The sequence below is a fragment of the Antennarius striatus genome, chromosome 11 (assembly GCF_040054535.1).
Source record: "Antennarius striatus isolate MH-2024 chromosome 11, ASM4005453v1, whole genome shotgun sequence".
NCBI lineage: Eukaryota > Metazoa > Chordata > Actinopteri > Lophiiformes > Antennariidae > Antennarius > Antennarius striatus.
In genome coordinates, this window is record NC_090786.1 from 8,492,639 (window position 1) to 8,520,398 (window position 27,760).

At 37.8% G+C, this 27,760-nt stretch overlaps 4 protein-coding genes across 8 annotated transcripts in view; 3 read left to right on the forward strand and 1 right to left on the reverse strand.

Moving 5' to 3' along the window:
• The window catches only part of rgs7a (regulator of G protein signaling 7a), a 56,565-nt gene extending 45,523 nt beyond the window's left edge, over window positions 1–11,042 (reverse strand). The window contains exons 1-2 of one of the 2 annotated variants that reach the window (XM_068326651.1): window positions 10,750–11,042; window positions 603–724 (exon numbers count right to left, since the gene is read on the reverse strand). In XM_068326651.1, the coding sequence (XP_068182752.1) occupies window positions 603–680 (78 nt within the window). In that variant the 5' untranslated portion in view covers window positions 681–724; window positions 10,750–11,042. Of the gene's footprint in view, window positions 1–602; window positions 725–1,662; window positions 1,821–10,749 lie in introns of those variants that run through there. The other variant, XM_068326650.1, reaches the window with a different exon arrangement.
• LOC137603338 (ubiquitin-conjugating enzyme E2-17 kDa-like) lies at window positions 5,781–10,235 on the forward strand. 2 transcript variants are annotated; one of them, XM_068326652.1, is made up of 7 exons: window positions 5,781–5,912; window positions 6,304–6,367; window positions 6,704–6,735; window positions 7,031–7,108; window positions 7,327–7,432; window positions 8,474–8,567; window positions 8,648–10,235. In XM_068326652.1, the coding sequence occupies exons 1-7, from the start codon at window positions 5,796–5,798 to the stop codon at window positions 8,691–8,693; spliced, it is 537 nt and encodes a 178-aa protein (XP_068182753.1). In that variant the 5' UTR covers window positions 5,781–5,795; the 3' UTR covers window positions 8,694–10,235. The 2 variants fall into 2 exon arrangements, with proteins under 2 accessions (XP_068182753.1, XP_068182755.1); XM_068326654.1 differs by having other exon boundaries at window positions 8,516–8,567.
• On the forward strand, window positions 10,383–13,491 carry LOC137603339 (ubiquitin-conjugating enzyme E2 D4-like). The gene is made up of 7 exons (XM_068326655.1): window positions 10,383–10,542; window positions 11,049–11,112; window positions 11,499–11,530; window positions 11,839–11,916; window positions 12,122–12,227; window positions 12,900–12,993; window positions 13,076–13,491. Exons 1-7 carry the CDS (start codon window positions 10,519–10,521, stop codon window positions 13,119–13,121), a joined length of 444 nt encoding a protein of 147 aa, XP_068182756.1. The 5' UTR covers window positions 10,383–10,518; the 3' UTR covers window positions 13,122–13,491.
• Window positions 13,492–14,127: 636 nt separating this feature from the next.
• LOC137604226 (protein bicaudal C homolog 1-B-like) overlaps window positions 14,128–27,760 on the forward strand; it is a 56,037-nt gene continuing 42,404 nt past the window's right edge. For all 3 annotated transcript variants that reach the window (XR_011037394.1, XM_068328232.1, XM_068328233.1), the window contains exon 1: window positions 14,128–14,413. Coding sequence is in view for 2 of the 3 variants with exons in the window: in XM_068328232.1 (XP_068184333.1) it covers window positions 14,221–14,413 (193 nt within the window). In the remaining variant the exon portion in view is untranslated. The remainder of the gene's footprint in view (window positions 14,414–27,760) is intronic.

Below are 27,760 nucleotides of genomic sequence, written 5' to 3' on the forward strand. Positions count from 1 at the left end.
GCACAGATTAGAGTATGTTGAATAAGATCAGAATACAGTACTTAAGAAAGAAACATTAGCGTCATCAGAAAAGAGAAACGTCTCATAGGAGTAGCAAAAGCTATTTTCAAAGATTGAGAATAAAAGACCTCATACAACTCGGTGCCATTCTCATGCAAATATATCTATATTTCACTAAATGTGTATTAAAGTTTCAATTTAAAAACTATGATTGGATATAAAGACTGAAAAGTACACAAATACTTTTCCTGCAGATCATTTTTTTCACAAATCCATTTGATGTTATAGCAGTACTAGATTAAGCAGGGGCCCATTTCAGTCCCTTCAATTTCTCAATTCACCAACGGAGGTTTTCACTGTGACAAATATACATCACTTGCGATGCAGTAATGAATATTCAATAAGATTTTCCTTGTGTGTACAGGTGCATGTGTGCACATGTTCTGTCCAAGCCCCCAATGAAGCTGAAGTCATGGAATTAGGGTGCTGCCTTGTCTTAACATTATGAATTTCTTTTCCAAAGTAAATGCCCGTACGAGTATTATGCACACTAACTTTCACAAACACATAAACATGCGGTCTAAAAATAGCTGCTACCTTACCTTTCTGTACACTATCATGTTGGGGGACTCATCCGCTACCCCATTGGTGCCCTGCCCTCCGCTGTTGGTCTGTGCCATGATCCAGTGAGTAAATCTGCCACAGGAAATCTCAGGTGCTCCTGCTGTGGACAGAAAGGATACTTTGGTCTGACAGCAGAAGACTGACCGAAGGAGCCTTAACGTGTCTTACCTTTTGGCTTGTCAATAAGAGAACAATTTACATAACTTGTAGCCTTGATCAAGGGGCATTTGAACACGAGATGAGATGTGTAGAATTTCTGATTGGCTACAGTGTTCGTGTTTCACAAGGTCTTGACAAGGACGTTATAAGAAATCCATCTATTATTGCACAAGGTACATAAAAAATGAGAATTTCCAATGAATGGGGTAAAAGTTCAACTCGCAAAGCAACGACTGGAACCACGTAGAACTACTGTCGCTCTATTCATAAATAGGGAACAAAAAGAGTGATAAGATTTCAACATTTATTTATTTTTTTCTGTTTTAATTTTTTCTTTACACCATAGCATTCAGCAGCCATCTGTGTGTGCAAAAAAAAAAAAAAAAATCACACCTACTACGCACATGAAGATTGCAAATCGCAGGATGAAGCCAGGTGAAGATCCGTACCCTGACAACGTAGATGCAGTAAAACAACAAACCGTCCCTGGAGGAGGTCGGCTCCTTTACAATGCAGTTTAAATACATGCATTAGATTCAAGCAGCCACTGATAAAAACGTGCAAAGCTGTACAAAATGCAACGACAATCCTGTGCATGTCACAGCTCCAACAATCATTCCTCCCCTAACGACACTACACGACATCTTCGGGAGGTTTAGTTTTGCAACACTAAATAGCCTTCAGTGTGCAGCCTGCTCTTAGCATACGGACGTCAGCTCCGATGTGTTTTTCTCTCCACACGCCGATGTCCATTCCAGAAACCTGGAAAGCTACAGCTGAAACGCCCGCGTCCGTCCTTCTCCTCAATCAGGAATAGCGCGTAAATACACAGACAAACAGCGATCGGTCACTGGAGGAGAAGCGGGGAGGGTAGATTACCTGAAATAACACGCAGCCCGTTACAGCACTTCTGAATCCTTGCAGTGGATGGAAGCCTGGTCCTTCGCGTTCAGTATGTCAACTGGCAGACATAGGAATGTGAGGATTATTCATTTGCAGCGGGAAGAAGCAAACATTCGGTGAATACTTGGTTATGGCACGGCTCTCTGCCTCTTTCTCGCCTCTCCTCCTCTCCCAAACGATGCTCAGAAGCACAGGCGCGCTACCTCTGCGCGCCGTGAACGCGCACCAATCCACGACCAATCGAATGTGAAGAACAAATTGTAACCCCGCTAGTGGACCCCTTTTTTTCCGTTCTTTGTCCATCTCACTTTGATAACAAAGCGTAGTGAACCTCTGATCCAGAAAGATGGGATGAACCTGTGGTTTGTTCACATTTTAACTACTGTATTTCGATCTTCATCATAAATCAAGCATGGACAAAACAGAGGAAGAAAATTTATTCTAATGTGTAGCTCCTCGGTTGATTTTATTATGTCCTAGTTAAAACTGCTTTAGACAACAAGAAACTTCACTTTCTATGGTACGGTGTTTCACTAATCTACTCCATTGTAAGCCGGCAAAATGGACAACCAACCTAAAATACAATACTGTACAGTTAAAGTGCAACATGTTAAAAGTGTGGCTGACATGACAATGCTTTTAAGTACTTACATATTAGTGTCACGCAGGATTTTGAGCAAAGCAAACACATTAACCCAAAGAGGGCATTCAGAATGGTCCATTCAAACAGCTGATGACAGGGGAGAAATACAACACTGGCTAAAAAAAAATCCTGTTTGGAATTACGATACACTCACACCACAAGACAAACAATTTCCACAACTTCATAATCATGTGTACAACAATCATATAGAGCAGTCACTGGCAATAAAATTCTTGTGTCACTGGCTCTCTCATGTAACACATAAAAACTTAATAGTAATAGATAAATACAAGTAATTATTAAGATACTCACTGAAGACAGGGGTATAGTCTTCATTGTGCTACTATACCCCTGTCCTGCCGTGCCACAGTGGCATTGTGCTTAGCATTGTTCCTCACAGCAAAGAGGTCATTGGTTCAAACCCCAGCAGTCCCAACATGGCCTTTCTGTCTAGAGTCTGCATGTTCTCTCTGTGGCTGAATAGGTTTTCTCTGGGTACTCCAGTTTCTGCCCCTCATCAGAAAAAAAACGTGTTTCTAATGAATATTAGATTCTTTTTTGCTCTTCTTGATTTACCTCAACCAGGATGACTGAGAACCTACAGACATGAAAGAAGAATTAATAATTAACGATTAACTGTTTTGTGTGTGACGATAGTAAAGTCTTTACTAATAATGACATGGTCTGTCATGATATATTTTATTTAGATGATAGGTTAAATTAACTAACTTATCAATGCAATGCAATAAACCATCAGTAGAAAGCTAGTTGATCACATTTTGGTATAAACTTCCAATTGGCACCCCTGCCTTGAGCCTACCACGACAATTAGATAGCTAATATTTCAAATTTGTGCTTTTACATCATTTAATCCAGCTATTTGTTTTTCAAATACATAACTGATACTTGATAGACCGGCTTCATAAAGGAACATCAACCATAGCAGAGCATATGTAGATGTCTTGATAATGGTAATACTGTCATTATGGTGAAGAGATGCAGCAGGTGGCTCTAGCCTTACTCCATCATACCTGCAAACATTCACATGCTCACACAGAAACAAAAAGAGTTGGAGAGGGGGTGGTGCATCGAGAAAAGCAGCAGGTTACTGAAGCATCACTGATGTTTCAAGGGCATGAGAAACAAGCTGACCATCAAAAGAATAAAAGGCCTCAAAACATAACTAAGTAAATGGTAACTAAATTGAGTTGACCTTCTCTCAGCATACAGGTCACATTTAGAGGTAACCAGGAAGGTTAACTCACTTATAAGTGGATGTTATCAATGTAACAAGGATAATAGCTGTAATATTAATAATAACAGTATGCATCCACCATTTTTAAATAGCTAAGTCTCTTACTGAGCATGATTTGACATACAGAATTGATGTTACTGATGTTCCTTCTCAAAGGTACTTAAGATACTCTAATGTCTGTATTTCCATTCTAAGCTGCAATGAGATCTCCACTCCAGAAAAGTTATCTGAATTCTTTTACATATAAATCAGACCACAGAGTGTAATAGTCTACTAAGAATTAACTAAGAGGTCTTATTTTCAAGTTATGATAACAATCCCGCATTTATTTCTAAACTGTGAGATCTCTTTTGAAATGAAAAGCTAAGACTGACATGCTGAGGGTCATATAACTCATATTACCTGTAAATGTCTTATACAATATATATTATTTGCATATTATTTTTTTAATGTATTTTCTTATTGATTTTTTCCAGATTACCTTCCAAATCATTTGGACTCTGTGCTGCAAACCTAAAATGATCAGCATGAGAACACATAAGTGGAATCACTGTTTGGTCTTATTGTTGCTCACGACCAGGTGCTCTCTGGATTCTTCAGGTTCATTAAATAATTGATCTTATGAAGGCCTCACTACATGGGTGACACAGTCTAAAAAAGTTAACCAAAAATGTAAAAACATGCACGAATACTTCAAAAACACTTTGAGGCAGTAAGATTTATCTGTAGTTGAAAATCCTTTTTTTAATGGCAAAAATGGCTAAAACTAGTAACAGTTCTTCTTCAGGGTCTGTAGTGAGTTCTCACTTGTATTGAGTTACACTAATGAGCTGAGGGGAGAGGATAGTCACTGTCAAAGTGTAAGCTTATTGGTTAAAGAAAAAGAGAGGTGGAGCGGAGAGAAGGAATGGAACCAGAGTCAACCTCTCAGAAGTCTTTCAAAGACATAAGCTTATTTGGGTTTCCATGTTTGTCTTTTGCGTAATGTATAAACATAGCATAAGCAACATTCTTTCGATGATCTGCATAGAGGAACAACTTGTTTAAAATGCTTCTCTGTATTTTTTCGTATAAAAATCAGCACAGATGGAAAGACACTTAAAAGCGGCCAAAGGGCAAAATTTAAATGGAGACCCTTGGAATGTGAGCTTTCAGAATGAAGACATGTAACCTGGGGGGTATATAGTAGTTTGACCAGCGATACAAAATCTTTGCAATGTTATACTCATTTTATGTTTGCACACAAACATAATTTCCCCATTGTGTGGATGAATAAAAGTGGATTTGATTTGATTTGATTTGATTTGATTTAAAATTTTCCCAACTGATTCTCCATCTAACTTTGGGAAAGACATAGGGCTTAGGCAAAAAAAGATTTTTATTGGACAGATGCTGTTCTTGTTGCTGTTCTTATTCTCTCCAACCCCTGGTCACCTCATCTCGCTCAGTGATAAATTAAATGCAGAATATACAGCAAGAAGAATATGACAGACGCCTCTCCAGACAAAAGTCTGAGACTCTGAAGAATCCAAACCTTTTGGTTCACATATACAGTAGGTTATAATAAATAAGTAAATAATCCAGTGCCTTTACTTGATTTGATTATTCTGCGCTACACTTTTACTTCCATTGTGAAATTTATAATTTATTTATTATTATTATTATTATTGTTGTTGTTGTTGTTGTTGTTGTTATTGTTATTGTTATTGTTATTGTTATTGTTATTATTATTATTATTACAAATAGTTAATCAAGAAAAGTTCTTCCTTTTATAAAAACCATGGCACCACATAATTTAATACTGTGTTTTTTTAAGTTTAGTATCCATTTCACATGTGAGCATTCAGAAAGGAATGGATTTTGTTGGTTAATAGTCCTTGAATATGTGAAAATGATGTCCATCTTGTGGAAAAGATGTGGAATTTTACGACTCCAGTGGACAACATATCATACAAATGAGAAATCATAGGCTGAAAAAGTACTTGGAGTGGTAAAAATGCAAATATGCTAGGAACAGTTTAACACCTTGCTAAACTGCATTTTTTGAATAATGGCTGCAAGCTAAACTGCATTACTATGTTGACAGTTTTCACAGTGTGAATTGCTGCCGTTCATTTTGGTGAAAGGTTCTTTTAAGTGACTTCAAAAGTAAATTCCAACAATGTCTTGGTGTTATCGTTCTCACTGAACAAAAATGAGGAAACAAAATAGATGACATATGCAGTATGTAAAGTGAGTTTAGCAGTAGCACTGACAGTAGTCAGTGCTACAGTCGTCCGTCTAACGTCTACTGAAGGATTTGCCATGGCTTTGAAAAGAATAAACAAGGTGAGAGACCCGTATTTGTCTCATTTTAATTTATCTTATATACAGAAAAGCTCAGAGCAAAGCAGGAGTGTTCATATGCTGGAGTGTTCAGTCGTCTGTTTGGTATTTGCTGACTAAATCAACTTGGTTGTTAACCTGATGTTTTCTAAATACTTTAATGACTGACTTTACTCACTATTATTCAGGTCTGCTGAAATGGTTGTATAGAATATACTTAGCTTGGTTAATCAACAAAACGTGTGTCAACTTAGTTGTCAGCCACAACTGGCCTAACCTTTGTTCGATTATTTAAGGGGCGTTTCTGGCCATTTTTTAGTTCAGTTTTCATTTTCTTTTTCAGGTTTTGATTTTTGATAATGTTTTTAGGCATTTTTTTTATTTGCTTGTACAGGAATACCAGGATTTTGAAAGGGACCCTCCTTCCTGCTGTTCAGCTGGACCAAGCGGAGATGACAGTAAGTGTCAGAATACCTGATAAAGCATGATGGTGTAATTGTGTTACTTTTTAACTTTGCATTTAGACACTGTCAGACTTCATCTGGGAGTGGTGCAGTTCACCTGGTACAGTTCGCGCATGCGTAGTTTGTCAAACGCCTATGACATAAACAACATTCTTGTAACAAGAGCCCCATGTTTAGTACCTGCTGTAATTACTGGGACACCCATTTGTTTGGTACCATTTGTTGGCTAAAATATTTCTTTTATTAACTGGTGTGTACCAGGTAAACTGGCCGCTTGACAAAAATAATTAACTGTGCTGTTTTATTTTATTTTGATTTTGTTTCCTTTAGTGTTTCACTGGCAGGCTTCTATCCAAGGACCGGTGAGACTTTTCTGGATTTTTTTTTGTTTGTTTGCGTGTTTGTTTGTTTAAAACGAAGATGCTTCTGGATCCGTAGTCAATAGTGTTTTATTTTTTGTTCTTTCTATTCAAAATGGAGAGGGAAGGATGGAACATTACCCCAGTGTTCCACTACAGGCCATGGTATTATTAAGACAATAAGAAAAGGGGCGATAGTATTGTGTCTTAATCTTAAAACAAATAGGGCCAAATAATAATCTAAAGGAATGGTTGCTCTATACAAGAAGGTTAACAGTCATTCATCCATCCCTTTCAGACTGACAGCCCGTATAATGGTGGACTATTCTTCCTTTCTGTCCATTTTCCTACTGACTATCCTTTTAAACCACCAAAGGTAAGATTGCTTTTCTTGGTTTGATTGATTAGCACAAAAATGAATAGACATACTGTTTTTTTTTTACATGTTAAAGAGTTCCTTCATTAATAATCTATCATTAGAAGTAAATCCTCTCAGAAGATCAGATGATTACTATGACAAAAAAACAAACCACCTTCTGATGACACTTTGAAAACAATTTATTGTATTTATAATGGTTTTGTTTGTCATTTTAGGTTGCCTTTATCACAAAAATCTATCACCCCAACATAAACAGCAATGGCAGCATCTGCCTTGATATCTTGAGGTCACAGTGGTCACCTGCACTTACATTATCAAAAGGTAACTAACATTTACATCTTGTGTGTATAGTATATCAAGTAGTAATAGCAATCATCACATTTTAATGATATAATTATTTTGGTTGCAAACAAATTAATGCCACACATTGTGTCCGAATCCATGTATTAACATTAACATTAATTGTCGATTCCACAATTTTCCCAGTCATTTGTTGCCCCTGTCCCTGTTAAAAATAATTCACTTGCATCAAACTCAAAAAAATTCCAAATTTATTCAAAGTTGATATTGAAGTTCAGGTATACAACAATCTTTTCTTTGAACTGTGTATATTATGGGCGGCATGGTGGCGCAGTGGGTAGTGCTGTTGCTGCACAGCAAGGTGGTTCTCAGTTTGAGTCCCGCTCTGTGTGGAGTTTGCATGTTCTCCCCGAGTCTATGTGGGTTCTCTCTGGATTCCCCAGCTTCCTCCCACCTCCAAAGAACATGCACTTCAGGTGGATTGAGCTTTCCAAATTGTCTGTAAGTGTGAGTGTGTGTGTGTATGTGCATGCATGCGTGTCTGTTTCTCTGTCTGTTTGCATATGGCTCCGCAGTCCACTGGCCTTGTGCCCAGATGGTACCCTGTCTCACTCCTCCAATTGGCTGGTATAGGCTCCAGCAACCCGTAACTTTTACACTCTGAATCTGACTGAAGTTTTATGTTGAAAAAAAGTTTTGTTGACAGCAATTTGACAAGAACATTTTCATATTATAACATATGAAAGGATGTCAGACATGCATGATATCAGACATGGTAAACCATGGAAGCATTAGTAATTTTCAGCCTCAGCGAAAATGGGAAGCATGATTTTCAGGGCTGACATTCCAAATGTGTGCCTCTCAGGAAACGGGGATGTTCAGATATCCCTGCTGAAAGTAATGTTGTAAAATCCGTTTTCACAAAAGCCCAAACTACGGCAATGGGATATGAAAGTGCATGAAATCAATGTGAGGTGTGTTCTCAGAATGAGATAAGAATATGATAAGTTTGGCTGACCAATAGAAATCTACTAATGACATGTATCATTTTATTTCCTATAGTTTTACTATCCATATCCTCTTTGCTGTGTGACCCAAATCCAGATGATCCACTAGTTCCTGAAATTGCACAACTGTATAAAAGAGACAGAAAACAGTGAGTACAAAAGCCAAAGAAAATAGATTAAAATGTAAATAAACTGCTTTTTGTACCTTTTTCCGTTGTTTTCTTTTTAGGTATGAAAGAACTGCCCAAGAATGGACTCGGAAGTATGCATGTTGAAGACAGGATTTATCCCTGACCTCAAAAATATGACACTGGTTCTAATTAAGGTGTTTTATTTGGTTGGGGCACTTTCTCCATTCTGACCTCTTTTCTGTAGTACAATTGTTATTTTTATAATAACTATCATTGTTAATATAATAGTTATTATGATATTGCTTTATTTAATAATACATGATTGTACATTTCTTTTAGCAATTGGATGAGAATAAAGTGATTTTTTGTCTAAATTTAGTTATCATTAAAGTGATTCTTGACAATATACATGAACAACAGAATTTCTAATCAGTTGTGCTGTGGTACATTAACTGTGTATCACTAAATTTGTTTGCCTTTTAGTCAGTTGTTCATCTCTCTACTTTGGGGCAGTTTTCACCACACCATTTACATGGAGAGGTTCAGACAATTTTTGTTTTAAGCATTCTGACCCATTTAGTGAATTGATATTCATGTAGATGGTGGCAATCATACCTTAAGCAGTGAAATTAAATCAAGAGACCTTTCATCACTTGACATTAGACAACATATGAAAGGGATCATGACATCACAGAAATGCCTTCATTGATTCTGTCAAAAACCTCAGATGTCAAATTAAGGTTATCGACGTCATGTGAGGTTACTTAAATTTGACAGAGCAAGTGATGCTTGTGTGAAGTTATCCATGAAGAAGAATAATTACGATGGTAGAATTACAAGATTTTAAAAAATGCATTTGTGATAGCCATTCATTCACATCTGCTAAATCTGGATTTGCATTTGGATTTTCACTTAACTAAGCATGCAAAGATATCAACCCCTTAAAAGCAACTAACTATTTCATCAAGATCCTGATGAATTATATGTGGGAGAAAAATGTTGATGGAAGCTTAAGGCCCATCACTTTATCCAGTTAATATGCGCCAAAATTTAATGTCTTTTGTTCTGGTCCAAGACCCATCCTCCCACTAAGTTCCATGGAAATCAAATCAGTAGTTTTTGTTTGAATATTTCTAACAAATCAACAATCAAAGAGATGCAATGTAATAGCGCATGGAATTCATTAGCACAAAACAGGTACACTTAATGAATAGATATTGGAGACTGTGTAGAATATATTATACATCAGGTTAGATTGAATTAAAAGGAGCCTTGGTGAAGGTCAAAATAGTATTTTACTTTACTTATCTGTAATTGGCAATAATCCTTCAATAGTTGCACACAAATGAGTCAGCATAGTTACACACTCTACAGGTCCTGCAAAAACTGTCTTTGAATGAACTTCTCACAGGATGTCCACCACGATTTCAAGGACTTTGCAGGAACCCAGGATGAGTTTGTGCTCATGTAATATTTCTGAGAAGATCCCTTCTTTTTTCCGGGCCGAATGACACATGAAAACCTTCAAATACACGTGAGTGTCTTAAAAATAAGAGTGGATTTTTTTAACTTGGCTCAAACTGCTTGGATATGTTAAAATATTCCATTTTCGTTTTTTTTGACCACATATATTATGAATGATAGATTATAGGCCGAACAAAAGGAAATGATATAGATTAAAAATCTGCTGAGAGAAGTGAAAGGGTGAAGATGACGAAAACAGGGTATTCATCTTGCCACTTCAATAATGAATGAATGAATTTCAGTGACCGGTCCCTTTAAATGATTGGAGAACTCAAATTCCCACAATGCATTGGCGTGATCTTTATTCTTTCAACAAAAACGCGGAAACAAAAGAGATATTCGGTCTGTCAAATAACAGCGGGTTCACATAAAGTGAACGTAACAGTAACTGACAGCTGTCACTGCTACCGTCGTGAATCGTCTAATCTCGACTGAAAGATTGATCATGGCTTTGAAAAGAATAAACAAGGTCGGAAAGGCACATTTGTCTCACCTTAATTTATTTTATGAACGGAGAAGATTGGAGCGATGCGGAAGTGTTGCTATAACGTTAGCTAAAGCCGGTCAGTTGTATGTTTGGGATTTGTTGGCTGACCAAATGAACTTATTTGTTATACCGATGTTTTCTAAATGCCTTGACTCTTGGTAATCAAAAATTATGAGTGATTTTACTCACTGTTGTTCGTGGCAGCTGAGATGATTGTGTAGAATGCGGCTAGTTAATCAAACAAACTTTGATGTGTTAACTTCGTTGTCAGCCGCAACTGGCCTAACCTGTGTTTGATCATATTAGGTGCATTTCTGGAAATTCATTTGGTTCGTATTCGCTTTCACTTTCATTCTTAGACTTAGTTTACCGGTTGTAAATCGGAAATGCTGAAAACGTTCGACGAAGTGTTAACATCGTCGTAAAGTTACTGGAAAACAACGTTGCACTGCGGCGTAAAATATCATTAGTTTAATTTGTTTTCACAGGAATTAACGGATCTAAAAAACGACCCTCCTGTTTCCTGTTCAGCTGGACCAAATGGAGACGACTGTAAGTGTCAGAATACCTCATGATAAGCACGAGTGTATAATTTTCCTATTTGTTAACTTTGCAATTTGATACTGTCAGACTTCCATATGGGAGTGGCGCTGTTTACAGGGTACAGTTCGCGCATGCGTAGTCCGTCAAACGCTATGACGTAACCGACACTCGTAATCAGAGCCCCAAATCGGCTATGTGCTGTAATTATTGGTACTCCAGTTTGCTTGGTACCATTTGTTGGCAAAAATAATAGGTTTTCTTTTCATTAACAGCCGGGAACCAAATTAACTTCCTTCACACCGTCCATGTGCTTTGGCCATGCTTTGTAACTCATTAGATTTGGCTTGACACAAAAATTCTTATTAATTTTTTGTAAAATCTTTTGTTTCCTTTAGTGTTTCACTGGCAGGCTACCATCATGGGACCGGTGAGCTGTTTCTGGATTAGTTTCATAGATTTAGATTTATTTATTCATACCAGGACACTTCTGGATCTGTAGTCAATGCTGTTTTATGTTTAGCTCTTTCTATTCAACATGGAGAGTATAGACTGGAACATTACCCCAGTGTTCCACTGAAGCCCATGGTATTATTAAGGCAACAAGAAAAGGGGCAAGGGCATTGTGTCTTAATTTAAATGAAATAACCGAGCCAGACATTTAGCTAAAGGAATGGTAGATTTTCCCCAAAAGTGTAAAGGAAGAGGGGTAGGTTAACAGTCATTCATCTCTTACAGAATGACAGCCCGTATAATGGAGGAGTATTCTTCCTTTCTGTCCGTTTTCCCACTGACTATCCATTCAAACCACCAAAGGTAAGGTTGATTTTTCTTTGTTAATGAATGATTAGCTCAATAATAATCATATTATTTTTCTACATGTTAAGGTGTTGATTCATATCATTGGAAGTAAATCCTCTCAGAAAATCAGATGATTCCTATGACAAAAAAACAAACCACCTTCTCATGACACTGTGAAAACAATTTATTGTATTTATAATGGTTTTGTTTGTCATTTTAGGTTGCCTTTATCACAAAAATCTATCACCCCAACATAAACAGCAATGGCAGCATCTGCCTTGACATCTTGAGGTCACAGTGGTCACCTGCACTGACATTGTCAAAAGGTAACTAACATTTACACCTTGTGTGTGTATAGTATATCCAAAAAGCATTTCTGGGATCTAATTTGTTCAACTAGAATTCCAAAATGTTTTCTAAAAAAACCCATAGTATAGTAATAATATAATATTTAATATAATAATTCAATTGCAACCAACTTTATGCCACACGGTGTGTCTAAATCCATGCATTATTATCAACATTAAATCCATGTATTTCATCAACAAAGTCCTAACATTACCAGATAATCTGAGATGAACATCGGTGCCGAAAATAGTCTGAATCTGACTGAAGTTTACTTTGAAAAAAAGTTTTGTTAAAAATGATTTGAGGATACATTTGTCAAATTATGACATATGAAAGGATGTCAGACATGCATGATATCAGACATGTCAAAGCATGGAAGCATGAGTGATTTCCAGCCTCAGTGGACATGGATAGCATAATTTTCAAGGCTGACGTTCAAAATGTGTGCCCCTCAGGAAACGGGGATGTTCAGATATCCCTGTTGAAAGTAATGTGGTAAAATCAGTTGTCACAAAAGCCCAAACTACGGCAATGGGATATGAAGGTGCATGAAATCAATGTGGTGTGTTCGCAGAATGAGATAAGAATATGAAAAGTTGGTCTGAGATATAGAAACCTCCTAATGACATTTATTCTTTTATTTCCTATAGTTTTACTATCCATATGCTCTCTGCTGTGTGACCCAAATGCGGATGATCCACTGGTTGCTGATATTGCACACCTGTATAAAAAAGACAGACAACAGTGAGTACAAAAGCCAGAGACTTAAGCTTAAAGTGTAAATTAATTGCGTTTTGTATAATTTTCATTGTTGTTTTCTTTTTAGGTACAACAGAGTTGCCAAAGAATGGACTCAGAAGTATGCAATGTGAAGACAGGATTTATATCTGAACAGCTCAAGAATATGACACTGGTTCTAATTAAGGTGTTTTATTTGGTTGGGGCACTTTTTCTATTCTGACTTTACTTGACTTAATTGGTTTTACTATTTTCTTTTCTGTAAGTAGTACAATTGTTCTTTTTATCATAATAACTATCATTGGTAATATAATAGTTATCATATTGTTTTATTTAACATTAACTGTCCTTTTTTATTTGTTGTGGTGATGGTGAAATGGCCTGATTGTACATTTCTTTTAAAGAATTGGACAAGAATATTCTGAATTTATTTGTCAAATTTTTGCATCAAAAGTATATTGTTTCTTGGCAAAATACATTAAATAAACGAGAGTTTTTGATCAATGATGCTTCAGCATATCCTGTATTATAATGCAGTATTTTTTATAACCAATTTCAGTTTGTCTTTTATTCAGTATATCACATCTCCACTCGGGGGCAGTCTTCAATTTTTAACCACTTACACACACACCTCTTACATTGTGTGTGTGTGTGTGTGTGTGTGTGTGTGTGTGTGTGTGTGTGTGTGTGTGTGTGTGTGTGTGTGTACAGTATATATATATATATATATATATATATATATATATATATATATACAAGCATGTGCTTGTATAAGTACAAATAATTGATTACATTTTATTTTGGACAAAGCTGGGTGGAATTACAGGGGAGGGTCGAGCATTGATGAAGGTATGTGTTTATTACTCTAGTCAGTACTGGGGTTAAAATTCGACTTTGGATCATGATGTGAACTCATAATAATTAGTAAAGCTGTGTGTGTAATGAAACACATCATACGTCATCGATGTGACGTCAACAGGTCCCGCAAAAACACTTGAGTCTATTGAACTACTCGCCTGGCCGGTACTGTTAGAGAGACTTGGTAGGAACCCAGGGGGAGTTCGATGCTCGGGGAAGTGTTTCTGGGAGGAGTCCTGCTCCCCCCCTCCCACCCTTGCCGGATGACACGTGAAACTTTCCCGAGGAGTTGGTGGAAGTGGTTGCTGTGACTTGTGCGGTGCTCCGTTAACTCGACAGACAACCTGGCCTCTGGAGAAGTAGCCGAGCAGCGCCATGGCTGCCCAGTGCGACAGTCTGAGTGGATACTTGCAGCAGTCGGACCACGGCTCCAACAGTGAGCGCAGCACTGACTCTCCTCTCCCGGGATCAGAGGAGGATCTGAGCGGACCCCATCCGCTACCAGATCCGGAGTGGACTGAGGAGAGATTTCGGGTGGACCGTAAGAAGTTGGAAATCATGTTATTAGGTAATATAAATGCTGAAGTCTTAGTTACTGACATTTCCTGTCCACGATTCATCTCCTACAATTGTTGGTTGTTGTTTCTGAGAATTTATGCCGTCTTGCTGACAGTATTTTTTTTCTTTTTTGTTTCTGTGGAAACATAAAGTGACACATTTGGTACTGTTTACGTTATATAACTTTCGATTTTTTTCTTCTAAATAGCTCAGGAAAAAAGAAAAGAAAAGAAAACCATATGGATCGTGTGTGATCCGGTTCGAATCAATTAAGGCCAGTCTGGTCAATTTGGACTTGGAAGTTATTCGCGCCACGCTGTAAACAAAATGTGAATTAAATGAAAGGTAATTATTGAATATGTGAAGAAGTTTAGAGTCGTATGGGCAGGGCAGGTTGACTTAAAAAGTGTAAAATAGATGTTGGCGGTCAAAACCACGAGCCTATCAACATCAATTATGTGTTTTGTTCAACGACGTAGTAACATGTCCCGACCGCAAGGTGTCGCTCTTCTGACTCCCATGAAGTGGTTTTGTTTTTTCTCTAAACTGATGTTGACCTGAATGCAGTTTTCTTACTTCATCCTAAAACAGAAAAGGTCTCGACTATTTTTTTTAAAAATGAGATGAAAGTTGATTAGTTTTCTGGCTGAAAATACATATAGCTGTATAACAAATGCTTTAGCAACAGGATAATTATTAGATAATTCACTAACTGCTGAAAGGTATTCTGACGTTCCCACCGTGCGTTGTTTTGTATTACGCCATGTTATGGCAATTAAATAGATTCCACTTCTCGTAACACACAAGCTACAGAGAAAGGTTCTAACAAGTGATGATAGACCCATAAAGACAGGGCTGGCCAGCCTCCGTTGAGATCATTTATCCCACATTTCAAAATCACAGAAAGAGGAATATTAGATCCTTATGTGATCATGCTGGATTTTTTTTTATCAATACTTCTAGGATGGAACTAAGTCAAATGTGTGTTGAGAAGCAGCCAGAAATGACCTTAGGAGGGATATTATCACTACTTGTACTGTAATAAAAAACAAGCATGGCACTTAATCTGTCCAGATTGCAGTAATGTTAGCTTGTACTTGAAGTTTGGAATAAACCTGAGTGAGTGGCCGGTCTTCAAATTTAACCTACCCAGAGATCTATGCATGCACACAAGTACTTCCCCTCGAGAATGTCCTGGTTCCTGCCTCTCAGCTCCGTACATTCCTCCAAGCTCCATGTCATTCCTAACTCTTCCAGGAAAACAACTCAACCAGAGGCCGGCCCTAAATCCGAGTGTCCTGGATGTAGCACAAGCTGCCTCTTGCCTAAAGGTGTTTTTTTGTGTGTCTGTATATTTGTATACATAATCATATCCAGTCTACTACAACTTCACAGTTTGTTAGTTTGGTCTTGTATCTCTGCCAACATGTTTCCCAATTGCTGCATCATGACATCATGCTGACATTTTTCATGTTGACATTACAGCTGGGTTGTAGAATAGAAACAGCTGCTGTGTTTGTCTGCGTTCTGATCAGTTATAGGTACAGGCTTAAATACCACATTATCTCAACTGTGAAAGTGCTTCAACCTTTGACCTCTGGCTTTGTGGAAGAATCCAGGATGTCTAGCTGTGTCATGTAGTTTAGTTATCCCACAGTATATGTTACACAAGTCTAGAATCTCTGAAGTTCTGATGAAATTTCTATCCATGATCAAGCTTTACTTAAACGTCATCTCCTTTTTTGTCTGTACCTATAAGTCCTAGTAAATTTAAACCTTTAACTCATTCAGTTGAGTCAGAGCTTTGTAACATGTGGCTGTGTTTTGATTGGAAAAGCTGCACTCTTTGATGAAGCACATCCTGTTCAGAACGACAGAGTTTGGACTTGAGTGAAACAATTCATTGTGAACCACAATATACTTTGACTTAATGTGTTTCTCTCTTTGATGTTATCTTGCTTCTTATCACTGGAAAGCAGAGTGTGCTCGACCCTCGGCAAAGATCCACAATATCAAATCACACTGCGATCACTTTCCATCGTTTCAGCTTCAGCCAGATCCAGATAAAATTTATGTACTAGTTTATATTTTGAGGACGTCAGTGACCTCTAGTTCAGAATTCATCAATGTCAAAGTTGTTTGATGGTTTTTCTCATAGTGATTTAACTTTTATATAGTTGATCATTGAAAACGCTTAAAATACTCCTTAAAGGAAATATTATATCAGTTAGTATTATTAACTGCTGTAAAGCCATTTTTAAACACAATAGCTAAACATTAACGTCATTGCCTATGGATGGCACATTTCTATCTAAATGTTTTGATTTAGAAAGGGGTATATAGATGACTTTTTTCCCTCCAAATGCTGAGGAAAATCTGCCTTCAACTCTATAAGTTAAAAGAATAGTGATGTAGTCATGTAGATGGGACAACTGTAATCATTTCTTTTTCAGCTTTGTGGGTCATGGGTTATGCTGGAGCCTAGCCCAGCTGATTAAAGATGAGAGGCGGGGTACACCCCACATGCATCACAACTGCCATTCAGGCACTAATATCAAAATTGTAATGTCAAGTTTTCAGATCAAATGTTAAAGCTATTAATTAATTACTTAATGTTTGAAATGTGAAAGCTCAAGAATCTGAGTAATCCATAGCACAATGTGACACATGTAAATCTGACAATCGGTTCAGATCCTGAAGCTATCCATCGATGTTTCTGTTTTAAAACTTCTCCTTTGAAAGTTGACATTGGGTGCAGGATGGGATCATACCCCGGACAGGTCACTAGTTCCACACAAGAATGCCCATTTGCACACCCTGCTGAAGGCAGGACCTTCATTGCACCTCAGAGTTTTAAAGGCGTAACGTGATAGCTGCGAAAGGAACAGAATTGATGTCTGAGTAAAAGAAGCAAGCAGCACTGGAGTGTGACATAATCTGTTTGCAACCCACAGCTAACCTAAAGAAGAAAAAAAGCAACAAAAACATCTTAAAGAGTAGGTGTGAGATCAGTCACTATACAACTTACTGTTGACTACTGATGTTTGGTCTATGGATGCCATAGGATAGTCACGCAGAACCAGTGACACAGAGCTAACTACACTTGTTTCTGTTCAGTAGAACATGGACGCAGATGAAAATAGCTTTTTTAAAGTAATTATTTTCCACAAAACATAATGAAAGGAACAATAATGCAGTTCTTATATTTAACTTGTTTTATGTCTTTTATGTTAAATGTTTAACTTTACAGGGGCCTGCACTCACAAATATATATGTATGCATGCGTTTGAATCAGTAGCTAGAGTGTGCGTTCTTAATTTCCCTTCGGGGATCAAACCAGTATATAAAATTAAAAAATTTAAAAAAATTAAAATTAAAACTTGTGATACATGGATTATTGTTGAAGTCTGACTTTCTTTGCAACCTAAAAATTATAAATTTCTGTGCAGATTAATTTTCCTTACATGTATCTTGTACCTGAGTTATAATTGCTTAATCAACCAAAAGTCTTAGCATTGTGATTGTCGGAAGGTGGCTTATATATAGGATTGGGTACAAGCTTAAATCAGCTGCAGGGTAAGATGGCATTTATTGGTTTGAGAGACTGCATGCTTTTGCTAAGTATGTCTTGATGAAGAGTTTGGTCATTTTAATGGCAGAGCTGTGGCATTGTTGTGAAATCTGTCTACTCACATTTTCTCCCTCTGGCTGCAGGATTCATAGTTTGAAAAGGTTTCAGGAAGAAAACACTTTGTAAAAATGGAAATAAGTCTTTAAAACATTGTAAACCAATCTATTATATAGCTAAATATTTCCCTGTGTGAAATAGTTGAAGCACTAGTTATTTGGAAGTGTTGATTTTTTTTTTCTTAGGTCTTTTTCTTATACGGTGTGAGTGAATTTCCTTCACAGTGTCTGAAGTCTGGTGTCGCCATGGCATGTTTTAGCTTTTAAACATATAAGGAAGCTGGCTCTACCCAGAAAGTTCAGAGTGGGACACCAGACTTCCAGAAAGCCACGTTTTCATGACTTTCACAAATTGTAGATATAAAAATCAGCCAGAAGCCTTTAGTGTCCATTAATGTGTTAATGACTCATCTCCACACTGCCCTTTGTGTGGATCAGGCATATTTTACCTCCCTGCTGTAGCATATTTGACATCAGGAGAAAATGGAAAAGTTTTACTATTCAGCAATCACAAATTTACTGTCTCATTGGCAGGAATGAAGGTTCCCAGACTTGGATCAGTAAACAGTGTTTAAAGTCACAAGAAAATCTAACCCCGACGGCCATCTGGACTTAACTGTTGTACTTTTGGCACCCTGGAATAGAACTCCCGAGTTAATACCCTGGACACCTCGACATAGGCACGAAAGCTTGAAAGATAGTTTTATGTGCTCAGCGAAGAGTGTAAGCAAACTTTTGTGCTGTTTTTATGTTCTCTATGAAGTTAAGAGACTTTGAATGAATGTGGGAAAGAGGTAACATTTTCTCCAACCCAGAATGACCAAGTGTTTACATGTCCAACAGGGTTTTCCATGGATGTTTTTAAGTGTGCATCACCCACGTATGTGTTAATTTGGAGGGCTGTGGGTTTTCTCACTCCTCAGACTGGTAATGAGGAGAGTAGCATTGTGTTGTCTGAGCATAACGTCCTAGCAAGCCAGTGTGTCCACAGATCGTAACAACATGTTTGCTAAGTAACTGCTCCAACAACCTACAATTAGGCTCAGTGATTCATTTTCTTCGTTGAACTAATTTGTTTTCCTATTTCCAAACCACAGACTGTTACTATGTCGTCGTCTCTTCGTGGAAAAACTATTGCATATGGCCGTGAGATTGAAGAAGATTGTCACAGGAATGTTTAGTATGTTCTCTTTATTTTGTCGGGATGATATTCAATTGGTACGCCATTGCTATTTCGTCTAATACCCTTTGTTTATATGATGCTAGTGCTAGCAGTTATTCTGAGTGCAGTAAGTGTTCAAATACAGTGCGCCCTCGTTCTTTGTGGTTAATGTGTTCCAGGAACCGCACGAGAACAAATTCCGCAATCGAGTGACAAACTATTTATCTTATTATTTACGGTAATTTAAACATTAATGAACCTCCCCATACTACCTTCTATCTGTATTACCTTTTCCCACACTCTTATCGACTGTTTAAAGCCCTTTGTGTCTCACGAAAGTCCGAGACTCACGGAACATAGCGCACCTCCGGATGCCGGCAGCCAATAGAATGCACATACGGTATCACGTGACTGCCTACCAAAAAGTCGCAAGTATTGATTTGTGAATGCGCAAGGGAACATTGTACTTCCGACACACAACTTCATGTATTGCCTGCACAATAAGCATACATTGTTTTTGAGGAAAATGCCCTTTTTAAAATGTGGCTATTATATTTGTCCTTTTATTATTTATATAATGCTTTATGGCGTCTTTGCCCGCATAATGAGGGGAGTGTGTGTGAGGGCCTCGTCCTCTTCCTCCTGGGCACTGAGTAAGACTCAGACAGGAAGTGAATGTCTTTTAGGGAATGTGCTGTAGGTTTTCTCTCTCCCTCTTGCTTTTTCACTCTCTCTCGCTCTCTCGTTCTTCTCCCTTTATTGCTCCTTCTTGAGCATTCAAACACTGCTCTGTTGTTCCAGCTTCATTCAGATCCACTGTGGAATTGTTGGACTTTCCCTGGTCTTTCTCCTTATGCTGCAAAATATATTTTTCAAACTTTGTAACTCAGCTAGACCCAGGCTAAGCAGTTGTATTCAGTTTTGTGTATAAAAATTTGCTGCATAATTAATTCCATATAATACTTCATTATTTTAATAATCCGCCATTATTTATTATATTATTCTCTGTCATGTAACGCCATTACATTTGAGTAGTCTACAAGCTAAGCAAAGATAAAGAAGTTGAGAGCTTGGAGGGAAAGCATCCTCAGATTACAAGCCTTTGGAGAAAAAAAAATAGAAAGTGGAGAACAAAAGAGCCAGCTCTGGCAAAGAAAATCCTTCTCTTGTGTCACAATGTGAAAATGTCATTCCCTCAGATGAGATTGTCATATGTCATTTGAAGATATCGTGATGATTAAACCAGACACTGGCAAGGTTATGTGCATTTTTTTGTGTCAGGTTGCGAACGTGCCTGTTCTCAATTTGGAGTTGTGGACCACAATTAGAGTAGAAACTACTGCCAGGACAAAATACTTCCTGCTCATTTCAGTAGAGGAGAGACACATTTATTTCTTTTGGGAATAGTTTCTTCCCCAAATGCCATTTAGAGTTCAGTCAATTTGGAACGAAGGGTGAGGTTGACCAAAAACACTCAGGGAGCATTGATCTACAATTCAAATGAATGAATACAGGTACTACAGGCACATCTACAAAAAGGATATGTGTGCACATGAAGTGTACTGAAAACATGCGACACCTGCTGCCCCTCTGCACACAGCTCAACAGGGTAGGAAGCAACCCCAGCCCTTTTGGTAGAGGAGCCGAGAACCTAGAGTATCATGTATGGGAATTAATTACAATAAAATGGAGTCATTAATCTGATTTAATGAATTGATCTTTTCCTTTATGGTCTAAATAACCGTAAATTACTAGGAAAGTGAGAAGTGGCGCAAACTAGTCAGAAATTCACCAAATCTTCAAGTTTGAGCCTTCAGTCGATCTTAAATCTATTTTACAGCCATATTTGTTGCACCAAATTTGGGGGTACAATCCTTACCATGGAGTGTCGTTTATTATTTGCTTCTGTATGTTTACGTTAGAATACAAAAAGTTGTCTGATGAATGCATTTTCAGTTTTACCCATGTTGTGTTGACCAAGTTTTGACAATATGCATCCCTATTGTCAAAATATCTGCCCGTGGCACTGCCATAATCGATGTAGGCTTATTAATTAAACATAACAGTCAATTTTTATGGCTAAATTTTGCCCTTCCCTTTTCTCAGCTACCCGTTGCCACCCTCTTTTCCCTACAAAACATGCTGATACAATTAAACAATTCTATTCGACTTTGCTTACGCATTGAATTCCTTCATCCTAGGCATGATGAAGCTTTCAGGAGCTGTAATATAATTGAGCCTCGGCCGGTGGAAAAACCTGTAATTCATTACTCAAGAAAATAAAACCAGGAGTCCTATTTCAACAGTCCGAGCAGAGCTGCAGCGCTGTGACCCATTTCTACGCTCATGGAACTGTAAATGGTCTGAAATGAATACGTGTTTTTCTATGTCCCTCAAAGCTCTTTTCCTTCAACTCTTTTCAAAGTGCAGATTTACATTCTGTCTGGTTTGCGGTTGCTATTTTAGAAATGTTTCTTGGGGGGGGTGGGGAGGGGCACCCCTGACTTGCCCTTCGCGCGTGCGCACTCACCAAACACACAAATGCATGGACACACATGCCTTCCTGCCACCTAGCCCTGAACCACTCCCCCAAGAGCTTTTGGTGTTTATCTTTGGAGAACCTTGGGTTTTGGTTTGTTGTTCTCTCTCCTCATTCAACATCTTGTACAATCTGCCTTTTCTCCACTTGCCTTGATTGGAGAGAAATCATTTTTATAAAAGTGTCTTTGTCATGTTGGCCTGGCTATTTCCTGCATATTCTCCACTTGGACAAAAAGAGAGAGGTTATTCCAAGTGCAGGAATTTCAGAAAAGGATACTGGATATGATCCTTAGAGCTTCTGTATGAATAAAGTACTCTGATTGGACATAACAGCGGAGATAACTTAGAGGTTTTGTAATCGGGTAAAGTACTCTAGGAATTAATACATCACTGATTGGCTAATTGGACGAAATGCTGTTGCATTTGCGATATCAGTGATTTCCCAATAGTGTAATGCAATGTTGAGAGTTCAGTCTTGGCCTGTTAAGTGAGACTGACTCCCTATGCTCCCTGGGGGATCTCATACAGAAGATACCAGGCACCAAGAATGCGTTTTTGTGTAATTTCTTGGCAGACTTTGCACAGAAAGAGATAATGGGAGAGACGATAACCCAAACATGTTGCCATCAACAGCTGGATGCTAGACGTTTTGTATCTTGGACTGGATGATCCCACCACAGCAATAGGTTTGCGTAAATAAATGTGTTACTGTGATGTCATAACGGAAATACTTAAAGTTGTAGTGACGTTCGGTGACTGTTCTCATCTGTTAATTATTTGATGAGTGTCTCAACTATGTGACCTCAGAGTTAATTTTTTTGCAGCAGACTCTCAATTTAGACAGAAAGCAACATGTGGCATTCAATGCATTTATTTGTCGTTGTAGTTGCTTGGCAACCCAGCAGGAGTTGAGGGGAAGGATGAGCTAGTTTTTTCAGTACAAACAGCGACTTCTGCTCGGCACAGAAATACAGTGACAGGTGTTCAGTTATGTGGTTATTAACATGGTTCACCTCTGCTGGATGGCAATGGCAATTTGATTTTCTGTCCTGGTTGTATTGGTGATGTTGCTTTAATTTTTCTCTCAAAATTAGTAACTTTCTTACTATGGAATTTGGTTTCTGATTATATCAAAGCAAGCATTGGGAAGATTTGCTTTTAAAAGTGTTAAAATCTAAAATTCATGCACACTTTGAAGTTTTATCCTAACATGACATATGTGTAATTAAAGAAAGTACAAACATTAAATGGAGCTATTGTTACATCCCACTTCAAAACGGTGATGTATTGTGATTGTCAGTGTTCGTCCGTTCGTTCATTCCTTCTTTCGTTAGTCCATCAATTATCTTCGTGACTGTTGCAGATAGAAAGATGAACCAAAAAGCACATTACTCGGGCGGCAAAGGAGATGAACATGAGATGATGATCTTGACCTTGAGAAAAGTAGGTCACGGTCAAATTTCATCTTTTGTACACTGAGGAAGAAAGAAGATAGAAAGAAGAAGAAGAAGGCCAGTGTGAGTAAGACCATAGATCAGAAAGTTAGTGCTTTGATCCACCTATGCACTAACTTTGATCTATGGTCTTACTCACGTTGGTCCCCTCCATATGCACTAGTCTATACACCAGTCAGGTACAAATTTCAGGGTACCCTGACCTAACCTGAAAGTTGGTCAGAGTAAATCACGGGATGTTGAAGTCTCTGACTGCCTTGTTTAAAAATGCAATTGATAGTCTCAAAAATAGTTTTGGAATTCATGAAAATCACAAGGATCAAAACTTTAAAGGACATTCAATTCTTCATTTAATTTATTGCATTGCCAGTTTCATGGTGTGTAAAAACAAAATATATTCATCGTTTTTATTATAAATAAAGGGCAGTAATTTATATTTTTGAGGAAACCATCTTTAGTTCTCAGATTAATTATTTTGTTTATTTGTTTTTTTCTTTTTCTCCTAGTATCACATCTAACTACTTTGGCAAAATCCCAGGGACAAATATTAAATTAACAATAAAGTGACAGTTTCATACCAGAACCCCCGTTTTGATATATTGCTAGTCAAAAATTATAAATAACCTTTGAATTTTGCTTTACTGAGATAAAGAAGTCTGTGTTGAAAGCTCAGAATGCTTCTCTGTCAGTGTTATTCTCAAGAATCACATAAAGCAGACAGCTGGCTCTGCTTTGTGTGTGTAGTTTCCCAATCCATGGTGATTCTTGAATACTGTTGTCCTGGAGAAGCAGTAAGCGTTTGTCAGGCACTGGGGTCTTTAGAAATCATTTCGGGTAAGCGGTTTATGAGGGAACCTGTACTGCTTGATTTGTCTATTTTTAGACATCAATCCAATTACTGCCTGCTACTTGTCAGGTACAAGCTGAATTATCCTGTCTCTGAAGTAAGGCGTCAAAGCATGATCTATTGGAATAGTCAACTAAACTCTCAGTGAATAACAAAGTGACTGAATTCTATCGATTGTAATTTGCCTTTAGAGCAGTGATGGACAACACATTACATATCAAAGTTCTTCTAAGTCATTGATATCAAGTCACAATTATCTGTCTCGAATATTTGACTATTATTAATAGGTGCAGTTGTAGGTGAAGTTTTACATTGGTAGTGGTGTTAAAGTGAAGAAAATCAGATTTCAGATTAATTTTAAATGTAGATGAATTAATTTAAACATACACTGTATATATGTTTATATGAAATTTGCTGTTCAACTGAAGCAGAAAAGAAATAGATTTTGACCGTATATTGACTTCAAGTCATTTAAAGTGTTTTTTGTGGTTTTCTGGTTATGATGTTTTTGGTGTCACCTTCGTCAAGGTTTCAAAGAAAAATTGTGCAGGTACCACAGGTGACATGGAAACACTGGGGACCACCAGTCGATCTGAAAGAATCACCACTGCGCCTTGAATATACTAAATGGTACAGACTTGACATTATGAGAACATACAGAGAAGATGAGAGGATCACAATAAATGTGACGCACATGGAAGATGATAGTACAGCAGGTTTGCTAAGTGTCACTATGATGACCGGCCACACCGACCTCCAGGAAAGTCTGATACCAGAGCATTCTTCAGTCGAGCAGCACCAATGGAAACATTGCTTCCACAATAGATTAAAAATGCATGTGCTGATAAGCAGGCACACTTACATAACAATCTCATTTATTTATTTATTGACATTGTGTTTTGCCCAGTTCCCTGAGGCCATCTCATTAGCAAGGTGTGATAGCAGTAGTCTCACCTGCACTTCATTTGCAAAATGTGTACAAAAAAGTGTATTTCTTTTCGTGCGAGCCATCATCGGCCTCTCAGCCAGGCTGCTCATATTTCTGGCTTAAATATTAATCTGTCTCATTTCAATGAAGACATGCAAGTTGACCGTGGACCAAAATGTCAAATCTTTGCAACCAAGATTAGACTTGTCACTTATTGAAATCCTACCCAGAGGAAATAGCAGCTTTCTAAACGTTCCTCCTTTCCGTGCTTGCCATGTACCTTTTCTGAAAATGTCCCAAGCTTCACCTCCAGCCCTTTTTCATTTTATTATTGCTAGAGTAGCAGATTTGGTGTGTGGAGATCTTCAGGTTAGAGATTGAGCTGATTGAGCTATTTTGGGGCTTTTTTTGTGATTTTAAAGGAAGATTCTTGCACAGCACACATAAAGGTGGTAACGGTTATGTAAACCTATGCTGAGTTATATTTGGAATGAATTGATATTACCTTACATCTGCACTTTAACGTTTGTCCTCATGTCCTTGTGCATTAATCAGCCTTAATGTTACTAGTGGTGAACTCCTACTTCTTCATAACCTTTCCATTAAGCCTAGCTAATAGTGGAAAAAAAATTCTAAGGGCCTTGATCTGTTTATAGGGCTTATGTCTCAATTGTTGTCCTGATTGTTGTGTCTGGATTGAAGCCATAAATGTAGAAATCAACACTGTTTACATTCCTTCGGTGTCAAAACAGCGGAATCTCCCCGAAAGTCAGTCTCTCCACAAAGTAATGAATACCAGACCTCGTTCCATCTGCCAGTGTTGAGTCCTTCCTGACACTCGCTGCAACGTCTCACTTCTTTACGTGCAGTGACATTGATTGGATACATCAGATGATATGGACAGAATTAGAGTGTGTGGATGTGATTAGCTGTAACCACCATGTTTGTCACCACATCAAATTAATAGACAGTGGCGATAACCAGTTTGTCATTAGCGAGCTGAGCACACATGTTGACACGTGATCTTTACTCTGAGGTTTTGTATCATTTTTCAGGCGTGACGCCTTTGAAAATGTGTGCAGGAATGTAGGAATACTGTGTAATGCTGTTGTTATATAATGCTCTAACAAAGAACTGGTAGACAGTCAAAGCTCTGGGGGAACAAGTGAAAGAAAAACTCATCCACATAAATCAGAACTAGTGCTGAAAAGTAAATGTTGAATTGGTGATGCGCTCTTCAACTCTTGTCCAGCCTTTCAGTGGATTTTAGTCTAAAGGAAGGCCTATAATTTAAATTTGGTTTTTCAGCTGGCAGACAGAATTATAGTTACTTGCTTATCTAAGTAATGAGGCATGAGCTATGCATTTTTGTGGCAAGATGCTTTTCAACTCCATAGAGAAACAGGCGAAGACGAATGTAAAAGATCTTTGATTCCTCTTCGCTGCTATGTTATTTTCCAATCAAGTGTAGGAGACAAGCAAGCAAACATGAATATTAGAAGGAATGTGAATTTGTCAACCACCGTGTCTTAATTTTGTGGTTTCTTGCATTGAAAGGTTTGTCAGCAGCTGACTTACCAATCTCAGATGTTTGACGCACCCTTGAATCAAATGATTGCTTAAAACAAAATGATCAGCAGTGACGCATTACCAAAATTCAGCTTGTAAGATGATTATAATATGCAGGGAGCCTAATGATCATATTGATTTCGCCTTTTTTGTTTTCACATTTTCAATTTCATTTTAATTTTACAGACATGTTTGGTAATATTATAGTTTGTGGTTGTATTCAATTTGACTCTGAAGTTGCCAGACTCACAGTGACTTGTTTGATGCTGCTGAATTGTTAAAATAAGAGCTTCGACGCAACCATTTTTACTGTGGTCTTCAAGACACCTTGATTCCACATATTCTATATCTTACAATGCAACTCAAACGTTAACAGTTTAATTTGGAATTCATGTGTGTGCGAGGCTCATTGTGTTAAATATAGCCTTAAGTATCTACCCTAAAACGTCATGTAAACTTGTAGTTTCATCACAACCAACACTTAGGTGATATCACCTGCAGCAGAAAGGTTTTATTCACCTATTTGCCCCACAAGAAAAGAAGCCTTTAATAGTCAGTGTTCTCCATTTTGTCTTAATCCAAGATACAGTGTGCCCTCCTTCTTCGCAGTTAATGCGTTCCAGGAACCACACGCGATTAACGAATTCCGCGATAGAGTGACTAACTATTTATCTTATTATTTACGGTAATTTAAACGTTTATGAACCCTCCAGATACTGATAATAAAGCACCTTCTATCTGTGTTACCTTTTACCACACTCTTATCGACTGCTTAAAGGACTCTTCTCACGTAAATCCAAGACTCACGGAACATAGCGCACTTCCGGATGCTGTCAGCTAATAGAATACGCGTACGTTATCACGTGACTGCCTACCAAACATCTGTGATGAGGTGAAGTCGCGAGCGTTGATGTGTGAATGCGCGAGAGGGCACTATATACTCCCTTTAATTTCTGTAACTGGATTCACAGCAACCTGTGCAGCTACAATCATCTAATTCATGTTTGTCTCTGATGAGGCTTCTTTAATCTCCTAAAAATCTACCAAGCTCCATTCTTTAACCCAGCCATCAATAAATACAACATTTAACTTTCTATTAACACATTTTTTGAATCATCTTTCAGAAGTTTTGTAATACTTTGATGCTCTCTTTGGTCTGGGTTCTCCCA